This window comes from Tachypleus tridentatus, chromosome 4 (assembly GCF_004210375.1).
Source record: "Tachypleus tridentatus isolate NWPU-2018 chromosome 4, ASM421037v1, whole genome shotgun sequence".
Taxonomy (NCBI): domain Eukaryota; kingdom Metazoa; phylum Arthropoda; class Merostomata; order Xiphosura; family Limulidae; genus Tachypleus; species Tachypleus tridentatus.
In genome coordinates this window covers 41,847,520-41,872,049 of record NC_134828.1, presented here as the reverse complement: position 1 = coordinate 41,872,049, position 24,530 = coordinate 41,847,520, and the positions used below count along the sequence as shown (strand labels likewise).

General features: G+C 30.8%; 1 protein-coding gene across 2 annotated transcripts in view; it reads left to right on the top strand.

Moving 5' to 3' along the window:
- Nucleotides 1-24,530, top strand: part of bsf (bicoid stability factor) — a 93,733-nt gene that overhangs the window by 610 nt on the left and 68,593 nt on the right. For both annotated transcript variants that reach the window (XR_013027294.1, XM_076497973.1), the window contains exons 2-14: nucleotides 2,567-2,748; nucleotides 5,983-6,105; nucleotides 11,653-11,774; nucleotides 12,395-12,453; nucleotides 12,693-12,779; nucleotides 16,319-16,357; nucleotides 19,856-20,048; nucleotides 20,386-20,577; nucleotides 20,805-20,910; nucleotides 21,922-21,959; nucleotides 22,693-22,762; nucleotides 23,650-23,774; nucleotides 24,107-24,194. Coding sequence is in view for 1 of the 2 variants with exons in the window: in XM_076497973.1 (XP_076354088.1) it covers nucleotides 2,567-2,748; nucleotides 5,983-6,105; nucleotides 11,653-11,774; nucleotides 12,395-12,453; nucleotides 12,693-12,779; nucleotides 16,319-16,357; nucleotides 19,856-20,048; nucleotides 20,386-20,577; nucleotides 20,805-20,910; nucleotides 21,922-21,959; nucleotides 22,693-22,762; nucleotides 23,650-23,774; nucleotides 24,107-24,194 (1,424 nt within the window). In the remaining variant the exon portion in view is untranslated. The remainder of the gene's footprint in view (nucleotides 1-2,566; nucleotides 2,749-5,982; nucleotides 6,106-11,652; nucleotides 11,775-12,394; nucleotides 12,454-12,692; nucleotides 12,780-16,318; nucleotides 16,358-19,855; nucleotides 20,049-20,385; nucleotides 20,578-20,804; nucleotides 20,911-21,921; nucleotides 21,960-22,692; nucleotides 22,763-23,649; nucleotides 23,775-24,106; nucleotides 24,195-24,530) is intronic.

Sequence of the window (24,530 nt, the reverse complement as noted above, 5' to 3'; positions counted from 1 at the left end):
AAAATATGCTGTGTTATTTATTATTCAAAATAAATGAATGTTGTGTAAAATGTAAGTTATTGTAAAACTTCACCCTGTTGTACGTTGACCAGTTTGCTTAACATATAAAATTTAAGTAAAACAATGGACTTATCTACTAAACTAAAAACATAAAATTGAAGCCAGCTGTTATCATTTAAATATTTATTCATTCTTTCTTTAAACCCACCTACTTTTATTGCCTGCACAAAATATGAAGATAGTTCATTCTAAAGACCAACTACTATAGACTATTACCCTGAACTAAAGATGACTTGAACTTTTGCCAAAATTTACATTTATGCCCCATAGTTTTAGTCCTGCCATTTTAATCCAAAACAATAAAAAAATGTCAATTCTCTTAACAGTCATAAGCACCTCAGTCAGATTCCTTGTAACCTTCTTTTTGAAAGATAAAATTGTTTCAAAGTGCTTAACTAATTATTGTATGATAGTCTTTTCATTCTAGTGGGTCTCTTGTAAATCCTTTCTAGAAGTTCAGTGCCCTTATGGTAAGGAGCCCAAGACTTGATTGAAAACAAGTATGCCAAATCTGATCCAACCAGGAACCTATACAATAAAATTCTGACATCTTTAAGTCTTGTATTCAGCATGTCTTTAGATAAAACCTAAAACTGTTTGCCCTGCCAATAGTAGTAGCACCATACTTGGATTGCTCAAGATACAGATAAATCAGAATAAGACATTTTTTTTCTAGTTTAGCTTAACTGTTTCTTTTTAACAATTTTCTGTTTTCTACTTTCCAGTCTCTCTTTCTCTCTCTTTTTTTATCCAGTAAGTCAACTTATGCCTCACAATAATTTTAAAAAATTCCAATGTGTGTCACTTTGTTAAAACTTTCTGAAAATCCAGATACCTGAAATATACATCTATGTCCTTGTCTACATAAGTAGTAGGTTCTTCAAAGAATGTGAAAGGATTATTAAGGCAAGATTTTCCCTCAGTAAAGCCATGCTTAATATTTCAATAAATTATATTTGTCAAAGTATCTTTTACTAAACTTTCAAAAATGTTTTTTCCTCATTGATGTAATATTAATATTATTCGGCATATAATTGCTGGGGCTATCACTTCTCTTGAAAAGAAGGATAACACTATTCAAAATTTAATATTCTTGAACATGCTCACTATTCAAAGACTTAGAAAAAATACTAAGTAGTAGTTCACACATGTTGTTCTTAACCTCCTTCAAAACCCTTAAGGAAATATCTCCCATAAGAGTTATTATTTCTTTGTAAAATTGTTTTGTTGTTGTTGGTTTCTTTTAAATTTTCTGGTGAAAATAACTGAATACCTAATCCACATATCAATAACAAATTAATCTTTTTTTTTTTTATTGCATTATAGCCTTTTATACTTTGTAACCTGTTGTAGGCCTAACTTAACCTGTTCAAAGTAACTTAGTATGCATGATAACACAGATCCAAAAATGTAAACAGATTGACTGATTCACTCCACTAGTTAAAATGAAAAAGGTTGTTTTAGTGCTCTGTTGTTCCACTACAAGCTTACTTAGCCAATTAACTGGCTTGCCTAATCATTGTTCAAGGTATTTTGAAAATTCTCTCATTCCTTAACATTCCCAAATATTCTGAACTTAATGTGAACTTAATATGATGTCCTCTTTAGCTAAAATAACTACTTTCTCAATCATTAGAAAAGCAAGATTAGGTAAGATAAAGTATTCTATAGACTTCTGGTTCAAACTTTGACATTTTCTTTAGAGAATAAGAATATTAATTACAGTATCAAAAATGGAAGTAGAGTGATTGGTATAATTTCATAATGAATCATCAGACTTGAATACAAATTCATTAAGCTGAACAACTTTAACTGAATTAATTGAAAATAATAATGAAAGATCATAATAGCAATATTTTGGTTACTTGGGATAGTTGGAATAATTGATAAAAATAATAAGTGGAAACACTAATTTCCATCAGAAATAACTGAAGGTGTTGGCTTTAGTGTTCTACATTATCTAACAAATTCTAAAGTTTACAATTATATTATTCAGTTTAGTTGAGATTGGAAGCTTTTAAAATTTTTTTTACTACAGGTACAGCTAAACATAAAGTTATAATATTCTTTTGGAGAAGATAAGTATTACTTCAATATTTTTCAAGTCTACATCATGTAAGGCAAATTAGAATTCAAATGCCTGAGGTGGATCATATACTGTATGGTGAATCAGCAATCAGTGGGTCAAATGGAGCTCCCTCCCATTAAAAAATAACTTCCATGAATAAGGTGGGTATAAATATTTTGCAATTGTAATATGAAACCGCAAGAAAACATGCTTGTAAGTTACTTACATCTGTAGTATTTTACACTCCATGGATCTACCTCAGAGTAGTCAGTTTTGGTCCACTAACTGGAAGTTGAAGGATATAGGTTTAAGAGTTGCTTTATTACAACTTCAGAGTGAAAATATCTTGATGGATGTCATCCATTTGCTTAGTGTACAAAACATTTCATTTTTTGAACATATTGAGAAAGAGAGATTAATTGTACACTTCAACTGCAGGTTTCTGGCAACATTAGGGAGAGTACAGCATGAAACTACAACAGAAGAAGAAAGATTGTCACCACAAGCAAGACTTCATTCTCTTGACAAAGCCCTTTATAGGCTTGACCTTGATGTACGGAAGCTGGGACGAATAGCGAGAAAAGATGTAGAAGATATTTTTGCTGAAATAAAACATATAGGTAGGTATAATGTTTTATGTTGGTACTGTAACAATGCATTGGCAATAATTTGTAATAGCTTCAGCTTAACTAAACCTGTATTTACAGTTAGCCATTCTCTAAAGTTACTATGTTCAAGGTACTAGGATTTTGAAAATATAGAATGATTTTAAAGTTTAGGTCAGTATGTTCCAACTGTCAGCCAGTATCTTGCTCCATGAGTGTGTTTAATTGGCCCATACCCTCATAATGATTTACATGTTGCAGTTAATGTTGGCCCTTCAACTGAGTTTATATGGCCAACATCCATTATGTATCACATGTTAAAGTTAATTCTTACCAAATGACTGAGTTTTTCTGGCTCACACATTGATTATGAATCATTTTAAAATTAATGTTGGCCCCAGGAGTGAGTTTATCTGTCTTACCCCACATTATAAATTACATGCTAAAATTAATGCTGATCCCACTACTGGCCAACATACTAATTATTTGCATTTTGGTGGTTAAAAAAAAAAAAAAAGTTGCAGGTGGACACCATTTAAAGATGTGGTATTTCTGGTATATACAATATTCATTTCTTGGACATTGTTTTTATAGGGTCAGTCTTCTGAACATGTTTATACAATTAATTGTTTCATTTAGAGTTTATTTACTGATTATAAGTACTATTTTGAAACACATTCAGCTTTTACAATAAGGAAGAATATTTTTAAATTATTATTACTACAATCTTGATTAATAGTTCAACTGGATTTTGAAATTAACATATAACACCTTTGCAGACAGGAATAATACAATCAACAGCAACTAATCCTAAGTCCAAGACTTCAAGAATAATCCTGTCTGGTTTAAATACTAAGTAAAAATAAGTCTATAAAACAAAATTTGACATCAGCAGAAAGAAAATGCCTAAAACTTCATAGAAACAATGAAGTCATTCTCATCAAGAGAGCTGGTAAAGGGAAACTGTCAGGATTTTACCAACTAAGCAGTATAACACCTTAATGGTAAATGTATTGAATGATACATCTAAACTTGCTCAATCAAATACTGCCTTGAACCAATGTACAACAAATTTGAGCAATCTAGTCAAGATACTACTAAAATAAAAAAAAAACTGTTAATTTTAAACTGCTTAATTTTTGTTTTTTGCATACAAATGAATCAAATACAACAAAAAAGTCCACAAAACCCATACATACAATTGTAACTTATAACTCTTTAAACCTTGATAGATCCTTCAACTGGGTTTTGGGCCCTCATGTTTTCAAAATAAGCACCCAATTAAAAAAATTGCATAATTTTGACAGTTATTATGTCTAGCTTTGTTGTAAACCCATTTTTTAAACCCCTTACCATAAGGCCACTTACTGGAAAAAAATATTTCACAAGGCCCCCAAAAAAGAATCAGTATAAGATATTCACATTTAATCAAAATGTTATAACTAGTACATTTATTTACTTTCAATACAGATATTCATACTTTCAGTTATATGGACTTGCAATGAAAAATCCATTATTAAGTACTCTGGCCACTCTCTTTTTTTTATCATATAAAACAATATGTCATAGTCTCTTCCTTATGAGAGTTTGCATTTTAGCCTATAAATACAATTACATTTTTGGGCTTTAACTGACAAGATGTACAAACAAAGTTCCTTCAACACATAATCTGCACAAAGGCATATAATTCACAGTTGAAAATGAAACCAACTATGCAATGAATTTTTTAATTGCTAACATCACACAAACTCCTCAAGGCTTCACCACTAAAATTCATAGAAAAAAATGCATACATCAAAAATTACTTAAACTGGTTTTCCAGTCATGTAATCCACCAGAAGCTAGGCATTCTTAAAAACCATCCTAAATTTAGTATACACTGTATATATCACAGAAAATATTACAAGTTGCACACTTAACTCATACTCATTGTTTTACTGAAATAAATTAATCCCCTACTACATTAGTTAAACTAATTATTAAAAAAGACAAACAGTACATGTTTAATAAATAAGCAAACTCAAAATCACTCAATTAATAGTTGCAAACTCTCTTTTTGTTAAACTGAAGATGACCTATGAAGGTCGAAACATTGTTCTCTGCTTATCAATAAAAGTGTTAATACCCATACCAGTCGTTCTGAGATGCATTTTTATTTCAAGTGAAATTCTCATCATCAAGAAAGAAAGCCTAATTGCTTGTACTATCCCATATGTAAAAAATGTTTAACATACCTCTATCAGAAATTTGGAAAAGGCTAGCATGTAAATATAAATTTAATGTAATGACTAGATTCTTTTTCATTCCTGGAATTAAAATTAAATGCACATAAAGAAAATTATATAACAAACCCACCTCATTAGGAAACATTCACAAATTAAAATAGCAGTTGCTCAGCATTGTTAATGGGTGAAACAGAATGTAACTTAAACGTTAGATTAAAAGAACACCAAAACCCCCCTATTTCCAAGTATGGAAACATGAGCAAAAACAACTGCAGTTTTTCTGCATAGAATATCATTACACTAAAACATGAACTTTGCATTAACAGAAGAACCAGTGAAGTCTTATTAATAAAATAAATTTTCCTAGAATTAACAAATACTCAAGTGTATTTCTATATGTTATTGATCATTATATCCTCAGACATTCCAAACCTTGTGTGAATATTTTGCATATTTTCATATTTATATACTTTTCTTTGTTTTTTTCCCTGTTCAATCATAAATGCTCTGTTAATGCACATGGATTGATTTGCATGTGTAAGTAACTACTGTCAGTTCTGAGATTCAAATACATTGTTGATTTAAATACAAAATAATATTCTTTACCACTAGAACTTGTGTACTTGAAGGATTGCACCAATAATTGAAACATTGTACCTGTTTTAAAAATATTCTTCCTTACTGTAAAAACTGTAACTTGTAATAAAATAATTATACAATGTCAATTTTCTGAACATGTTTCCATAATGTCTAAATCCTGAAAATCTTTAGGTGATGTCTATCTTCTGAAAAGTGTACAAAGTTAAGATGGTTTCAGAGTTCAGTGTTCTACGTTTTCCTCATGCACCCAATAGCACATTTTTTACCATGTACTAAAAATGAATTGAAAATCTTAAAATTGCAACATGTTTGCACTTTTTAGCATTGTTGAAACTTCCTGTTATGCAAGTTGTTTTACTAATGAAAATAAAGACTGTGCTGTAAGTTTCATAGAGTTACATATAATAAGTGCTTTGTCTTTTAGGAACATCAAGTAGCACACAGAGTTTACTGTTGATTCGATGCTGTGGTTCGTTGCTGCCAGATGAACTACCAGAAGCACGTACTAAGCTTGTAAATGAAATCTGGAACAAATTAGTTGAACTGAGTGAGTGTGAAGTAGCTTCAAAGCTAGATTTTATAATAAAATGAACTATTTGTCCTTATGTTGTGTAAACTATGTTCACTGCATTGAAACAAGTTTTAAGAAATGAACATTTTCTTTTGAAAATATTGTTACTATTTATTATATATTTTTTAGTGTTTCACTTTTTGTATTAAAATATCTTGTTAAGATTTTCAGTACAATAATAATATTGGTAAACTTTTTAAATGTTTAGTAATGTTAATTTCATGACAAGTTACCTCACTTCCGCTCACTTCCCTCATTCACTGCTGCTCTCTGTTTGCAAAAGTTGTTTTTTCATACTGCAAACTTTTCACTCCTATGTACCTTTCAATTCACATATTTTAATTGATTTTTATGCAAATTATCATGGGACAAAACCTCCACCAATAGTGGTGCCATACACCCACTTGACTCCTCCTGAGCTGTTCTTCCAAACTGTTACTTCTCACTTGGCAGTCCTCATGTTCAAACATTTAATTTGTGCTCTCTCCATGTTGTTTTTTTTAATCTTCATATCAGTTTTTCTGAACAAGTTTATTATTTATCATGCAATAGTGATATTTGTAGCATATTTAAAAATGGAATTATTTGATTTTTTTCTATCCAGTTACAGAACTCAGTATTTCATTATGAATTATTTCTACTTTTTATTTATTACTGCTAACGTGGTTGTGTTTAGTTATTTGGCTTAAATTTATGAATTCCAGATTTTGAGTTACCATTTCAGAAATATCTATGAATATGGAAATTATCAGCTTTACTTTGTAGAAAAGTTGATTGTTCAAAGAGCTGACTTTTATCAGTCCTTGTTTTGAGTTTGGAGGCTCACATATTTTGAAATATGGTCTGCTGACTTTGCTGTTAGGATTTTTCAAATTCTACTGTTAATATTATTAGGTTGTCCAGAAATAAATGTAATTTTTGAACTGCGAAGTTTGGAAAAGTATAAACCAATATTGTAAAACATGTTTTAATCCAGTGGTTCCCAACCTTTTTTATGCCCCACACCCCTATAAAATTTTAATATGTTCTCACACACTTCACAGTAATTATTTATTTAAGAATAAAGGTGAAGGTGGCCAAAACAAATGTTATCTCGCACCCCCTGGAACACTATCTTGCAATCTGGGTGGGAACCACTGCTTTAATCAAAGCACCATTTGCTTCAACACACTTTTGCAAATGTGTAATGATGCCTTTTATGCCTCTTTTGTAGGGGAAATCAGAGTTTATATGGTCAATGAACTCCAAGAAAGCTTCTCCAGCTGCCTGGTTTTAATGCATTTATTGTTCAAAAATTTGTCAAAGTGTTTGAAAAAATGAAAATCTGTAGGGGAAAGGTCTGGGGAATGAGGTGGATGAGGCAGAACCTCAATTCCTAATTTGTTCAATTTTTGGAGTGTCATGTGGAATCCACTTATCAAACTTTTTCTTCTTTCCAATTGCACTTGGGTAGTTGACAATGTTTGATTTGCTTGTGCCTAGCTTTTCAGCAAGCTCGCGTACTGTTGTGCTAAGGTCTGTTTCAACTGCTTCCCTTATTGTGTTTTCATCTAATGACATCTTCAAAACTTTTATTTCCATGTAGAAAACTTTGGAACCAACTTTGAACTGTAAGTTCTGTAACAGATCCATGGTCAAATACCTGGTTGGTGTTTTGCATAATTTTAAACCCTGTTTCCAAGTTTTAAGTTGTAGAGGAAAATCAGATGAAAGTCCTTCTTGTCCATGCTGTCTTGGAGGTTGCAAAATTTACTTTGAGTAGAGTTGAAACAGCAGACAATAAAAACACCTTGTAAAGGACAAACATTGTATTAAACTAATCAATGATACCTTACTCAATATTCAGCTTCTAAATGTCATTGTGAGAATTCTGACATTTTATTTCTGAACAACCTAATATTAACTGTAGGTATTTGGGTTCAAGAACATCAGTTTAGTTAGATTGGTCAATACTTAGCTTCAGATTTGAAATTAGAGCTTAGTTGTATCCTTTGTCCTGCAGTGTTAGATTATGCTTAACATGGGCCATTGCTATTTTAGGATTATCTATAATTCATCTTAGTAGTACATTATAAATTTGGTTAACCATATTGTTTTTCTTCAAAACATCACATCTCATACATATATTATTGTCAGTATGCTCTTAATTTTACAATATAAAGTATTTCTTTTTTGTTATTATTTATTTTTTATACTCTGTGTGGAGGTAGGGTCCACTAATTTCTCTCAGTATTGTACACATTATTGTTAAGTTAGGGTTTGTAAATTGGAGCTTGGTGATATACTTTGTTGTGCACAGTTCAATTAGGCTCAGCATGTGTCTGTTATGTTTAAATAAAGTTCATCTTATGTGTAGATTATGTTAAATATCTTTTATTCAACATACATGTTGCCCATCAGTGGCCAAGTGGTATGTTTATGGTCTTAACAGTGCTAGAAACCAGGTTTTGATACCTATGGTGGGCAGAACACACAGCCCATTGTGCAGCTTTGTGCTTAATCACAAACAGTATGTTTGATTATTTCTCCACACACTAACATGAAGTTGCATTATTTTGACTGTATCATTTTCATAATTCTTTATAATTTTTTATTCTTACAAGTAATTTAGTTTGTGAGAGATCCTGGTGTCTAGGGCTTCCCTACCTTCTCTTGATACTGCTCACCTTCTTACAACTGCTGGAACCATTTCACACAACCTAGATTTTCTCAGTTTTCCTCCACATGATATTTGTTTGACATGTTTCACAGTATAATATTCCCATCCTTTTCTAAATACTGTATTTATGATGAGCATTTTTGTTTCTGCTTTGGGAGAGGTTTCTTGCATATTTTGTCCTCCACAGATTTTGGTTCAATTTGCCTTACCACCACACGTATTTTCCTTTTAATTCTATGTACTTAGAATCTCTATCACCTGTATGGGGGTGAGGGAAGTCTCTGTTAATCTTGTTTGTTTTATACCCCACAGTTTGTCAGTTCATCTTATCTTACTGACTCTCCCACAGGAAATATATGTTGTACACCTCCTTTTTTAGACATTCCACCTATATCTAAGGAATTTTTGTGAGATACCAGTTCCTCTTTCCTCCCAATATTGGGGCATTTGCCATCTTCAGTTCTTTCTCTCCATGTATGGCTTCTTTGTTTTTGGGATCTTCCAAGGTGGGACACTGTCTTTTACTGTTTGTTTACTATCCACTTCTAATTGGGACTTGTGCCTGGCTTTTTTTCTCCACTGGTTCTGTACATTTAGTATAATGTGGGGTATCTGAAGTGCTGCTGTGTTTTTTTTTATTGTTCTTTTGTTTCTTTTTGAGTTATTTCCATCTTTATTTGTGTTTCATATCCATGTCCTGTCTTTTACCTGTCTGATCTTAAGGACATTCTCCATTCTTTATGTATGCTCAATGATGATTGGAGTTCTGAAACAATTGATCCCACCTCAATCACTTCTTGTTTTTTTCCTGTTTTAACATGTAGTCTTTGATCACAACTGGTTGGACAATTTCTGCAAGAGTGAAAATGCTTATGGTATACATTCTTATTTTTTCTTTTATCATTTATGTTTCTTGCAATCTTCCACCTTTATTCTTGGTTAGATTCAGATGATCTCTGTGCTGTACATGTTTTGAGTTGATTCATTGCTTTCAAGGCTTTTTTTCCATTGATTCCATTTCCAACAGTTTCACTCTCTTGCACCATTCTTCTGTTTGTGATTTTTTTTTCTTCCGTTAACCATTAATTTGGCTTGGAATTCAACTGGTCTTTTATTCCTTGTCTCTTTCTTCCTGTAACTGCATCCCAGTGGCACAGCAGTATGTTTGTGGACTTGCAATGCTAAAAACTGGGTTTTGATACCTGCATTGGGCAGAGCACAAATAGCCCTTTGTGCTTAGTTACAAACAATTTCTTCCTGGTGTCTTCACTCCTTTCAGACACCTTACCTTTTACCTGCATCTCAACCCTGACTTCTATTGGAGTTACTTCATCTATTGAGCAGTAAGCCCATACTTTGTACTCTCATCTCCCATTATATGCTTTGGTTGGGCTGTTTCTTTCACCTGTTGCCATTCACTGAGACTTTAACCAGACAAATTTTCTTACATTTGTTATATATTTATTTTTCAGGGGTTTGTTCCATGTTCTGACAAGAATCCCGCTCTGTGAGGAATGATGCCTGTCCTGGTATAGTTCAGTCACACAGAATTGTAATAAAACCTGCACTGTAAAGACATGTTAACTTGACTTTCATAATTTTCATGGCCACACTGCACACTGTTCATTACAATTATATAAACTAGAGATGGAGTGTTCCATGAAAAAGACTCAGTTGAGATGAGAGTAGGGTAGTGGTGTTCTGGTGGTGTAGATGATATGTCCTTTAAATGGACACAATATCTTTGCAAGGGTTTGTCTGAGGGGATGTTTTAGCTTTGGAGTGTGCTGTTGTAATGATTGGAATCTGTCATTCTACCCCCATGTGGAAGTCGCTCCTAGTAGATGAATTTTGGATTTAGAGCTTAATCAGTCAGTATATGTTCTTATGTTGTGGTGATTGGAATCTCTCATCCAGCCTTCCAATAAAGATGATTTACCAATGTTATGATTCTTGTCCTACCCCTGCATGGATGTTAGTTCCCAAGAGTTGAGGTTTTGGCTGCAGTTGACTTGCCAATGTTATGGCCCTTGTGTTACTCATGCATAGATGTTGGTTCCTGATGGTGTTGAGTTTTGTATGAAGTTGACTTTCTGTGTATGGTACATTGTTCCATAGCCATTCTACACCTTGCAGCATATCCTTTACTTTATCCACATTTTGTTAATTAGGGAGATTGCAATTATAATATATTATGGTACAACCATTTTTCCTCCCATTGGGATGTGCTCCTCAATTTTTCCATCAGATTTGTCACACCTTTTCCAAATATGGGTGAACAGTGTATTAGGTACAGAAGTGGTGAGGTCTCCCATGTATAATCCTCTTGATAGAAGGTAGCTTCATCAGGGTGTCCTTTGGACATTTTTAAAGGATGCTTCTACTTTCTCTTTTGCATAAATCTTTCTAGCTGTTCAGTGTGGAATTCAAGCTATGTATGTTAGCAGAAGTTATAATTTTCTTACACTGAAAATTCATTTCCAACAGGTACTTCCACTCGTACTTCCCACACTTTCTCTCCTGCTGTCAACCAGTGCTTATGTTGCTGCCTAAACTCAAAGTGGAGGTTGGTTACATAGTGGTTGGCATACAAAAATCAGTTAAACCATGTGAATTAAGGGGTGTGTCAGAGTGAAAACTTTGTGGCATATGAAGTTTTTTACAAATAGAGGGCAGCACTGAACAATAGCTATTTGTGTGAGAAGAATTAAGTACCTAATGGAAATACATTTTCAGTGTTGGAAATTCATAACTTTCAATTATATTCAGAAAAATAATCATAGAGTTAAATCATAATTTTCTGGATGGCTTCTAGTGTATTAATTTTAAGTATGAATGTATAAGGCAGTTTTTTAAATGTCTAGATTGTCAAATGGATGTCAGTCACTACAATGCACTTCTAAAGGTTTACTTGGAAAATGAATACAAGTTTTCTCCTACTGGATTTCTGAAAACAATGGAAAACAAAGGAATTCAGCCTAATCGGGTAAAAATGTTTCCACTTATTTATTCCCAGTTATACCTTTATCGTAATATTAGCAAATGTCTTTTTAATTATTTATAAGAATATAATATCATAATCTTTAATCCATAATATGAGATTAGAATTGTATTGATTTTGAATCTACAAGTACTTTGGATGTACTAACAAGTTTTTCTGAACACAGGCACAATGCACATTGAAACTGTTTAAAAATTGCATGGTGTTAGAATTGATAAGATACTAGTTTATTAGGATTTCATTTAGAAGCAAATTAAGTGATTAAGCATTTTACATATATGTAATGTATAGTGTTTGAATACAGAAAAAACTGCTTTACTGTTGTTTCACTGTTAAACCTACATTCTAATACTGTCCAGTGCAAAATCTTTTTGTCATCACTTTATCTTATATTGAATTTTATAAACAGTTTAGTTATAACCAAGATTGAACATGTGTATTTTCTGTTCACAAATTCTAGAATGAGTTAATATGATGCCAAAAACTTAGTGAGATTGTTAGATAATGAATACCACTTTAATATGAGCCAGTTCTAGTGGTGACTATACTTTGTGTTAATAGTTTCCAGTATTCATTTGATGTTAGAAATTCTAACTGTTTTGCAGGTTACATATCAGCGTTTGATAACCAGGTATTGTCAAGAAGGAGATATAGAAGGAGCAAGGCAAGTTTAACCTCCTCCAGAATTATTTCATATTGAATAATGTTATTTAATGAAATTTCAAAAGGGACTGAAATATCTTCTATTTCTGATGGAATAAAATTTGAAAAATATTTTAGTTGTAATTTTTAAAAAACGTTTGTTTGATACAAATAATTCTTTATTAATTATAGAGACAATAAATAAGAATTATTAATCTTTTGTAAGTTTATTTCACAAAAACTTCACCATGATTATCACAGGAAAGTCTTGGAGTTTATGAAGAAAGAAGAATTACCTATTAATGAAAGTGTATTCAACTCTCTAATCATTGGACATGCCAGAGCCAAGTATGTATTTTCATCATTTGCAATTGTTAAAATATTCTATCCCAAACAAATGAACTGATTGTTGGTGTGGATCGCCCCTGTAGTAGAGTTGTGGATTTAAGAACTGTCAAGTCAGGTTGAAATCTGCTTGATATCACTGAATATTCCCCACACCTTATGTTGTTGGAGCATTACATGAGTGGCATTCAATCTCTTAGCTTGAATTATGGGTGGTATAGGGCTGATATTCGATGTCTTCCCTCTGGCCAAGTAGTTTAAAAGTAAGAACAGCAGATATATAGTTTTAGGGGCTTTGCCAATAATAGAAAGTATAATTATAAAATGAAAAGATTGTTCTCAGAAAGAAAAAAACTTTCGGAATGGATGGTATGGACATTAACACTTTTACTAATAAAGTAGAGAACAATGTTTCGACCTTCCTAGGTCATCCTCAGGTTAACAAGTGTGGTGCTTAAAGCTGTCTTGCATACTGTTCACCTTGTACTTACCAAATGTGCACTTACAATTTTATTTATAATTTTATGAGAGACATAACTTACATTGATGCAGTGTACATGCTCTCAGATCACCTATCCAGTAATATAAAACTGACTGTTAGTCTTCCCTTTCTTGGATGTGTTTTAGTGGACTAGTATTGTGTGATATAGTCATATTTTAATTATTATACATTATGTATATGCATATAGATTATTACTATTCAGAAATAAATTATTAAACTTATTTTTCTTAAAATATAGAACAATAAATCAAGAAGTAAAGCAAATAGTTATCTACATTGATACTATAGAATTCCACTATAATTTATTAAACTTAGTAACTAAGTTGCATTTAGATTATAAATAAATAAAAAAATGAAACCTCGACCAGATTAAAGACCCAACTAAGCTCTATGAAATTTTGGATTGAAAGAACAGGGTAGCCTTTTCAAACATTACAATGGCTGAGAAAACTACTAGTGGGACATTCTAAGCTTTTGATTGGTTGTTCACATATCGTATATTGAAGTAAGTGTACATAAGGGACCATTTCCAAAAATGGAAAGAGGTGAGTTGGGACCACTGTTTGATTCAGTACATGAGCCATATCTCAGCAAAATGAAAAAGAAATATGAGGTTTTTGTTTTATATTCTAGTTTGATAACAGTAGTAATTTGAGTTCCTAATTTGTTTGATACTATAGACTTAGTATTTTGACATCACAAACATCTAATTTTAAACAGTGCTGCATTTAACGTACCACAGGGATCACTAAAATCTATATCTGAAAGCATATGTTTTTCATGTGAACTTTTAATTTAAGAAATTAACTCATATATAGTATTAAAGTTTGAATTATAATCTACAATTTGATTCGAAACTCACTGACATAAATTTATAAAATAGTGGTTCAATAAAATTTTTATTCTAGTCGTCAAATATGATGACATGGCCTTTGACCTGTAACCTATTGCAAATGGGGGAAACAAGGAAGCTGTTCCAGCTGCAGAAAATATAAAGTACTGAATAGATGTTTTGTAACTTTAGGTAGTTTAAGGCTAGATGGCATTATAGGAATGAAAATGATTGTGAATATATGTCCCAAACACACCTTTGCTGTTATTCCTGAAGATGATCTGATAGAACATTAAAACATATGTTGTCTTTATTAGGGCAAGTTCCTGTTTTAATAACTATTTATATGTGGTGATTTTAGCATTGTGTTATTTTTAATTGTATGTGTAATTCTGTTATTTATCATTACCTGACATTCTTATTTCCAAAGCACTCAATGAAAAAATTTATAATAATTACTTAATATGGTTTGCATGCTAACATTTTCTTTCCTTCAAAATGTACGAGATATATAATGTATATCATTTAGACCACTACCACATGCATTATTATTTAGCCAGTTCAGTGAGCCATAGTATTTGAGAACAGACCTTGTTGGCACTGAATATGTCATAGGTAATGCAATTAAAATATGAAATATTCTGTGCTTACACTCATCAGTTCTTAGAATATCATTTCTTTTAGTATATGCTTTCTGCTGTTCTAAAAGACCATTTTGCATTTATACACAGCACATGTCTCACGATAATAGTTATTCTTGTTTTTCACGTGTAACACCATATCTGGGTGTGTCATTTTAAAACCTAAACAGTCTGGTGTTATATGCAAACACTTTTATTTGAAGACATGTACTATTGATAGAAATACATAACACATTCTGTTGTATTTGTCTCGTATTTGAGTCTGAGAATTCTGAAGTCACAAACTTCACTGAGTGAAACAATCAAAGAGAGAAATATGTAATCATCCTGTGACACTTAAACCCTCTCTATATCTAAATACTGCTACAAATAGCACTAGTCTAGATCACCAATTTTACTGGTTGAAACAGTTGCAGGGATATTGATATAACTTAAACATTTTCTAGATCTAAATACTGCAAGAAATATTACCAAGCTAGATCACTAACTTGTCTGAGTGAGACAATCACAGAGAAGAAGACAACCATCTAATGACATCCACATGGTGACAAGGGGAACAAATGGTAGGGGACTATAATACTTTTAATGTTGGGAGGGGAAGCATCTTTTGAAGTTATGTCAGTGGATATATAAACCATCTTTAGTTTTAAAAACTGCTAGAATAATGGCCATTCAGTTCACTGCCTTTACTGGCTGAAACAGTTACAGAGATGAAGATGTTAAAGTGTTTATGACACTTAAAACTTCTCTAAATCTAAATGTTGCTAGAAATATCTTCAATCAATCCAGATTATAGGGCAAACCAATCACATAAATGAAGATATAAACATTCTGTGACACATCTTTGTCTTAAATAGTGTTAGAAATAGCAATGATCAAGATCACTAACTTCATTAGGTGGAAAAATCAGTGGAAGTACAGTAAGTTTTATTTTTCTGCTATAAATCCTCTGTAAAACAATAGCAACAATTTGTTTGCATGACATTTTCTGCAAGCATCAGTTGTACTTTTCACAAAAAATCCTTACTTGTGATAATGTATAACTTTGGGTCATATTACCATTTATCAAGATGTACATAACTGTATTGCTAGCATCTACAACAGCTAACTTTCCCAAAATTACATTTTCATCCTATTTCATTGCTTTGTCATATTATGAGCCTTTACTGAAGCCTTTTTTGTTATATTAGAAGTGATAGATTTTATATATATATATATATATATTTGTGTGTTGTAATGCATTATAAATGAGTGTAAACTTTTAATAAATTTTATAATAGAGACAGCATTATTGACTGTATCTTTTGGAATTATGTTGTTATTTTGATTAAAATGTGAGAAGTATTAAAAGTTTTTGTACAAAGAATATGAGTTGTTTTCATTATTTTTTTCCATTGGTTATATATAATAATTTATACTATTGCAGTTAAAAATGTGAAAGATTTTCCATACAATTAAATGATTTATATGATAATGTTTTCTCAGTAAGCTTCAGTATATATTCTGATTTAAGTATTTATGTGGAAATTTATTAATGTTTGTTATAAACTGTTGAATTTCTTTCCAGTGACATGGAAAATGCTAAGAATATTTTAGAAGTAATGAGGTAAGTTTTTTCTTAGTAATTCTGGAAAATTTGAAAAGTATGTTGCTAAAAATTAAAATTGTTTCTGTTTATAAATACCTTCCTATTATTATTTAAGGTAAATTTTAGTATCTGCATTGTACCAATTGAAAATTAGGATTAGCATCTTTGAATTTTTTTATAATCATCTTCTTCAAACTAACATTACAAAAACATAGATCAAAAGAAATATTGAAAACTTAGTATTTCAGCTATAATTTTATTTTGTAGGTAAGTTTAAGGGAAAGTTTTTGGAACCTCATTTGTAGTTTTTTTCTTTGTACAAATGAAGTAACTGCTCTAGTAAGGGTTAACGGTTCTTATGTCATACATATTGTGTTGAATATTTTTTATCTTTTTCAGAACTCTTATTTATAACTAATGTATTTCATGATAAACTTAGTATAACACACACACAACTTTGTATTTGTAATATGACTTTTAATGTGGTATATGTACCTTCACAAACTTTGATAGATTGTTAATAAAGATTATAATATTTTGTACACACAAAAACAACAACAGATTTTTAATGAGGTATTTACTGATGATTTTTTGTGAAAATATTGAGTCTGTTTTGTTACTAGTTTGAGTACAAAGTGATCTTGTTGTTCATCCCAAAAATCTTAAATATTATTTATGTAATCTGAAACCTCCTAAATAAATTTCAAACATTTGTATTCAATAAAACTATTTTGTCTTATAATTTCTGTACACTAACTATACGAGATACATAAGTTTGACTGATCTTGTAACCACATGAAAATACAAATATTTAGTCCGAGTAGGTTAAATCTCATAACATTATCCATCTGTGTGTGTGTATTTATATATTATTTTTATTATAATGACCTTGCAGCTGAGCCTGGCTGAAATTACAAAAGTTGTAATGACACAAGGTACATGCACTCATATTACTGTATCCAAGGATATGATACTGGCCTTCACAAAATGACCCATCTTAGCTGTGTTTCAGCATAAAAATAGTATAACAAACAAGAACATCTTGCAGTTACAATGACCTTATCGCTCATTTGATGCTTGTAGGTTGCTAAGCCTTTTCAAATTTTGCATGTGAGGGACTTGAAAGGAAATTTCTACATCACTACTATAGAATTCCATTATAATTTATTAGACTTAGAAAATAAGCTGTATTTCAACCAAAATTTTTCCAAAATTTCAAGCCAACTAAACACTCTACTTATCAGCATGAAATCTTGGAATGAAAGAAAGAGTTGACATCATGATATTTCGAAATGTCTGAGAAAGCCACTAGAGGGACATTCAGAACTTTTGAATGGTTCACATGAAATAGTCAGAAATATCAGGTCATCCCATAAGTAATGTCTGAAAATTTAATACAGAAAGTACATCATCATTTCTGTCTTTGTAGAAGGCTTTAATGCTTAAAATATGTAGTAGGACATTTATACAAAATGTTCAGACAAATAAAAGAAACTAACCTAACTCCACTTTTTCAGATCATTAATCAAATAAACTCTAATGAAGATGGATGTGTCTGAGGAGCACATTAGGCATATGATGCTTTACGAGTTTAAAAAAGACAATAGTGTTGCAGAAAGTACATGAAACATTCAAGGTGTTTATGGTGCAAGGTCTCGTAATGAAAGAAAATATCGAAGGTGGTTTCAGAAGTTCGGATCAGATGACTAAAGCTTAAGTGATGTGCCATGTTTAGGTTATCCTGTTGAGTTTAATGATGACTTGCTATTGGCTGCACTTGATGAAGATTGTGCTGTAACAGTTGAAGAACTAGCACAGAAGTTTAATTCAACCCATTCAACAGTTCACCGTCATCTGCAACAGCTTGGAAAGATGTCAAACCTTGGAAAATGGGTCCCCATGATTTGACAGAAGCCAACTTTACAGCAAGAGTGGACATTTGCATTTCTCTGCACTCTCATGAATGTAACTCACCTTTTTTGGACAGGTTAGTGACTGGAGATGAAAAATGGATATTTTATAAAGATATTAAGTGCTGCAGACAATGGCTCAGTGCAGGTACACTGGCTAAAGTACAGCCCGAAATGGACCTCTATTCTAGGAAAGTCTTGTTAAGCATTTGGTGGGAATTTGTTGGTGTGATCCACTTTGAGTTGCTGCCACTCATTGTAACGATTACATCAGACTTTTATTGTCAACAGTTAGAGCACTTCAAAGTTGCACTGAAAGAAAAGAGGTCTGCTTTGATCAGTTGTAAAGGTGTTGTGTTACACCAGGATAATGCATTGCCCCATAAAGCAAGGATCACATGTGCAAATGATTGAAGAGTTAGGCTGGTAAAAACTTCTACATCCTCCTTATTCTCCAGACCTTGTCCCATCTGATTATAATCTATTCCAAAATTTGCAGAACTATCTTGATGGAAAAGAGCTTGGAACTCATGAAGATGTCAAAACTACCTTCTCTACATTCTCTACATTCTTTTCCCCAAATTACAAGAATTTTATAGAAGTGGTATTCAGAAGCTTGTGAATTGTTGGCAGGAAGTAATTAATAATAATGGAACATGCATTATTAATTAAATAACATTAAAAGCATTTAAAATCTTTCTCTTTTTCTGAACCTAAAATTGGATATTACTTAAGGGATGACCTGATACATGTATATAAAGAAGTATTTCCAAAAATGGAAAGAGGTTGGTGGGGTCACTGTGTGTTTCAGAATATGAAAGATTCCTCAGCAAGGAGAAAAGATGGAAGACTATTATTTTATATTCAAGTTTGTCAATATCAGTAAATTGAGTTCCTAATTCTTATGAAAGTATAGACACAAACATGTAATTTGAACCAATGCTCATTCAAGATACCACGTGACACACAAAAATTGATATTTTGGTTGTTTCTTTTAACATTTATTTTTGAACTGAGAAATAAACTAATATATAACACTAACATTGAAATTAAATGCTACAATTTGATATTAAACTTAGATATAAAATCTTAAAATGATATGACCTTTAACCCATGACTAGTTGCAATAGGGTTAAATTTGTGAAATACAATGATGACCAATTTATAAGTATTGTCAAGGATTTGATTAAAAGTCATCTTAATTTTTCAACATATGCTTACAGAGTTTATCTTGATAATTTGATATCACAAGTCTCACTGAAAATTAGAAACAAAGAGCTTTTAGTAGTCTTAAAGTAATAAATTTATTTTCACAAGTTTTATTTTTCCTGGCTTAGATTTGCTAATTGTCTGCTCTAACAGTTGAGAGAAAGGTTTAACTACCTAACATTTGCTAGTAAGGCACGTTTTTAATAACCCAAATGGTTGCATATAGATAGTGATACTTTTGCTTATTATAATACATTTTTCTCATAAATTAATGACATCAGCTCGTGGTTTCTCAGTTTTATTTAAATGAAATTCTTATTCAACAATTTAAAGAGTTCACAAGCTTTTTGTTTTAGAAATAATAAAATTTATTTTTTTGTACATTTTTTTACCTTAGAAATGCCCAGTTGGAGCCTGGTTGTGATACATATTGTGCATTGCTTTGTGGATATGCAGAAAAAGGCCAGATTGATGAAATGAGAAAATTTTTTCAAGAAGCTGAAAATAATGATGTGTATTTTATGGACAGAGATATCTTAGATATTGTGTACACCCTAGCAGTGAATGGACATTGCATGTATATTGATGAGGTACATCAGAAAATTCTGTGCTTGTTTCTGAGATGTTTAAATAGTGATAATAGTTTTCTGGTAAATAATTGATTTGAAATACCATCAATTTTTTGAAAGTTGACATATGCTATGAATACTGATATGTTTCCAGACAGCTGACACTTGACTTGAAACGTTAATGTGTCTCCAGACAGCTTACATTTGATTTAAAATATCTGCTTTTCTCTGGACAGAAATCACATATTTTCACTCAAAATGTGAAGTTTTTTACAAAACAGTTTTTTGTTTCTTTGTTTTTTGTAGATTTAGTTTAGGTTGAATCAAGAAAAATATATAACAAATCATATGTTTTTAGGTATTAGGAAAAATTAGAAAATTAGCAGGGTACAACCAGGACTGCATCAATATTATTTTGAAACTAGTCAATATTCAACAAGAAGATACTGGATACAAGTTATTAAAGACAATGCCACGCACTTCCTTGCCAGATGGAAAGTTTGCTCCAGCAGGCAATTTTTTTATCCGACAGATGGTACGGTGTGAAGTGGTATGTACTATTTTACTATCACTATAATTTTGGTCATTGAAATCTTTGCTTGCAAACTAAAAAAAAAATGTTATAATCAGACCTCATTGTTAATCTTCCCCTATAAAAATGTTTTTTTTAACATTTATAATAATTTAAAGATAGTCAATGACTCAGGAACAGAAAAATTTGCCCTAGTAAGTGTGAAATATTTTTGTTGTAAGAATTATTATTTCCACTTGCTGCAGGCTCCATCAAAGATCCTTGAAATCTGTAAGGACATGAAAAAGGCTGGACTTAATGAAACACCAGTGCTTAAAGCTACTGAAAATGCTTTAGTTTATCAAAAAAAGGGTATTTCTTGATTTATTTTTTTATACTGTAATTAACTCTAAACATTTAATATGTTTGAATCTTCTCTCTAAAGAATTTTTGTATCACAGCAGAAAAATTACAGATGAAAGTTTAAATATCACTTGCACTTGCTGAACATATTTCTTCATTTTTTTAAGTCAGATTATGAATGTTGAGAACCTTAAGTTCAGCTGTGCTGTTAAAATTTTTAAGCCATGTTCTGAGTGTAAAAAATAACAGTTAAGTCCCAATATAATACTGTTCAATTATTATTATTTCTAGTAAAATCCAACACAAGTGAAATAATAAACTGAAAATTACAACTTAAAAGAATTTAATAACATTTACATGAAAATATATTATAGCTTACTATAACTTGCTATATAATAAAGTAACAAAACTAGGCATATAATAATTTATTTTGAATAGTAGAGCACTAATGAAAGAATGAGACTTGTATTTTTTAAACTTAAATATGTGGTTAAAGTGTTAAATTGAATATTTTAACCTTGTCATCACAATAATCTTTGCTTGGTATATAAATACACAAAAAACTATTGTCTGTTTGAAGGTGTTACAAAACTATTGTGGTACTCAACAACTTGTGTGCTTGTCATTCATTTTAAGGATGAAATTATTCCAGAAAAAGCATAATATTATTGATCGTGAATAGCTTAATTGTTTGTTGTTTGTAAAGTTTGCTATAATTGCTTGTAAGCTTTTATGATATAATTGACTTATTATTATGACTATATATATATGTAATATTTTTAATGAGGAAATATAACATTTAATTCCTTAAAAATATTCATTTTTGTCCATGTGATTTATACATATACCTCATGTAATTGTGATTTTGGTTTATTTGTTAAGACTCATTCTTTGAGGCTATTTATTTTCAAATAAGTGTGTTGTTTTGTTCAATGGGTACATTGTTGTATTTTTTCGATGTATATGTATTTAATGCATATTGTTTCAGATCATGCTCATGTATTGTATTTATTGTTTCAGATCATGCTCTTCAGTTCATTGATGAATTGCATAAAGAGGTACAGAATATCTAATATAAAGTTACATTAAAAAGCTTTATTTTCACTAACATGTAAAGTAATATTATTTTGCACTTGAAGCTTATAAGTAAACTTGGAATTATTTTTTTAGAAAAATTATATTTTCAAGTTGCTATAAAAAAATTTAAGTCCATACTTGATCTCTTAGAAACAACTTAGTGTTACTGTTTAAAAACTTAGCATTAATTAGATCAATCAGTGTACTCCACAATTCTAAGTTCATGATGACAATTATTTCTCAATTCCTTCACAAACTTTCTCAATTCAGACTTTTAATTTTTGAAACATTTTCTGATGTCACACAGCCAGTTGAGTTTCTGTCTGCCTGCTGTTTTCTTCTTTCACTTTTATTCTTAAGGATTACTGCCAACTTTATTTCAGATCTATTTACATGTCCAAAACAGTGCATCTTTTGTTTCCTACATATACCCATCAATTGTCTTTTTGGCTTTGCATGTTCCAATACTTCTTTGGTAGTTTCCTTTCTACACAGCATTAATGTAATGAGGTTGTGATTAATTTTTTTATTTAACCTGAAAAATGTTTTATATTGATGCTTCTGACTGAAAGAATTAGTAATAACTATATTTTTTATATTTTTTGTAAAATCATTTGAAATATCAAAATGCATGGTTTGTTTGAAATGACTGATAAAGCAGATTTATTGCTTTTAGTGAAAATATAATATTACAGGAATGTTTTTATTTCATAGGGAATGCCTTTACGTTGCCATTACTTCTGGCCAATTTTTGTAGCATTGTCTAGGCAAAAGGATGAGAATGGTAAAAATTTGAAGTATTATATATCTTTTCATATTTGTTTGCTGTGTACAAGAGTAAATTATATACGTTTTAGATATTTTATATTTTCAATCAAATTGTGTGTAGCAGAATGTCTTCAAAGCTTACCCAATTAAATTTTGTTATAGTGTGTTTTGTAATATTCTTTGAAATGGATCACATTTTTGAGAATATAAAACTTCTGTCTACAAATTGTTCAGTCTAAGGTAACAAAAACCTGACTGTTTCATTGTCATACTTAGCCATGAAAATTGTTTGGTATGCAGCTATTTAAAATTTTTTTCCTTTATATAATGTATATGTATGATGGTGTTTTGCATTCCATGAGAAATACAGTGAATAGCATTTTTCCAAAATGAGACATTTTATGGTTATGTCACCTTACACATTTAATCATGCCTGTGGAACACTGCTCAGTAGCTTAAAATGTGTCATAAGCAGTGCACTGTTCTAACCTGTGATAAAGAAACAGCAAATGAGACAAAGAGCACAGAAATGAAATGAGAAAAATTGGAAATGTTCCAGAATTTTATTTGCTTATTGAATTAAATGTTTGAGTACACACTTATGAAAAATAATGTATGACAACATTTAGTGTATATGAACATTTATTGTATATTGGCATGTATGTATTGACATATGGTGTCTTTGTCAATGTGTTTATATCAATATATGATGTCAAATGTATATTAGTCATTTCATAGAATATATATAACAGAAATTGATTATAAATAATAGAGATAATAGTGAAATTACCATCTCTGTTGAAACCAGTTTTATGTATCACTTTGTAGTATGTCACTGTAGATAGTAATAAACATACTACTAGCTGATATTTCCCTAAATGTATAATTTTACTATTCTTTCAGCAATTTATTCTGTCCTGAAAAAGATGATTGAATATGGATGTCCAGCTAACTATGAAACATTAACAGACTATGTTTTACATTGTCTCAATATTAGTGATCCTAACGTAGTAGTTGAAAAAATGAAGGTATTACATTTTCTTTTTATCATTTTGGGTTTTTTGTTCTCTTTTCACGTGTATATGAGCAATTCAGATTGAAAAAATGTCATAACTGATCTGAATTAATTTGTGTTTCTGCTCAAGAATCCTAGTGTTTTTACTCTAAAGTATGTTTTCTGTTTAGTTTCATCATGTCATATGTAGTATAGTTTGAAAATAATTATGAAAAATTTGTGTTTAATGTACAGATTTGTTTTGGAATTAACAATGAACCGTATTCTTGAAACAAGTCACAAGAAACGTGTATTGATTTGTTTGAGAACTAATGTTTTGTTTCTTGTAATTATTTATTTATACAGGAACTTGGAATGACTGTAGGTTCTGTAATAAATCCATTGATCTATATTCTTCTAGATAAAAATGAAACTTCACAAGCTGCAGCTTTGAGTAAGTTAATCGAAATTGTTGTAATCTATATTACATATTTTATGACTTTTTTATAATTTAAATAACTTGATCTGCGCAGTATTTGCTTCCTAGTTATTCATTTTAGGTAAGTCACATTGATATTGAACTTGTGTATTATTTTAAAAGTATTTAATAATACTCGTATATGTTTTCTGTGTAATTGGTGGAAAATCGCATAAAAACATTTAGTAATATCAAGTTAGAACTAGATTGGTTCAGTAATATTTCGAAGTTTCGGCTTTAGGTTACAAATAAGAACTACTTTGTTCTATTGATTAAACTTTTGTACTTTGCAATAGATATAACAAATTCTTA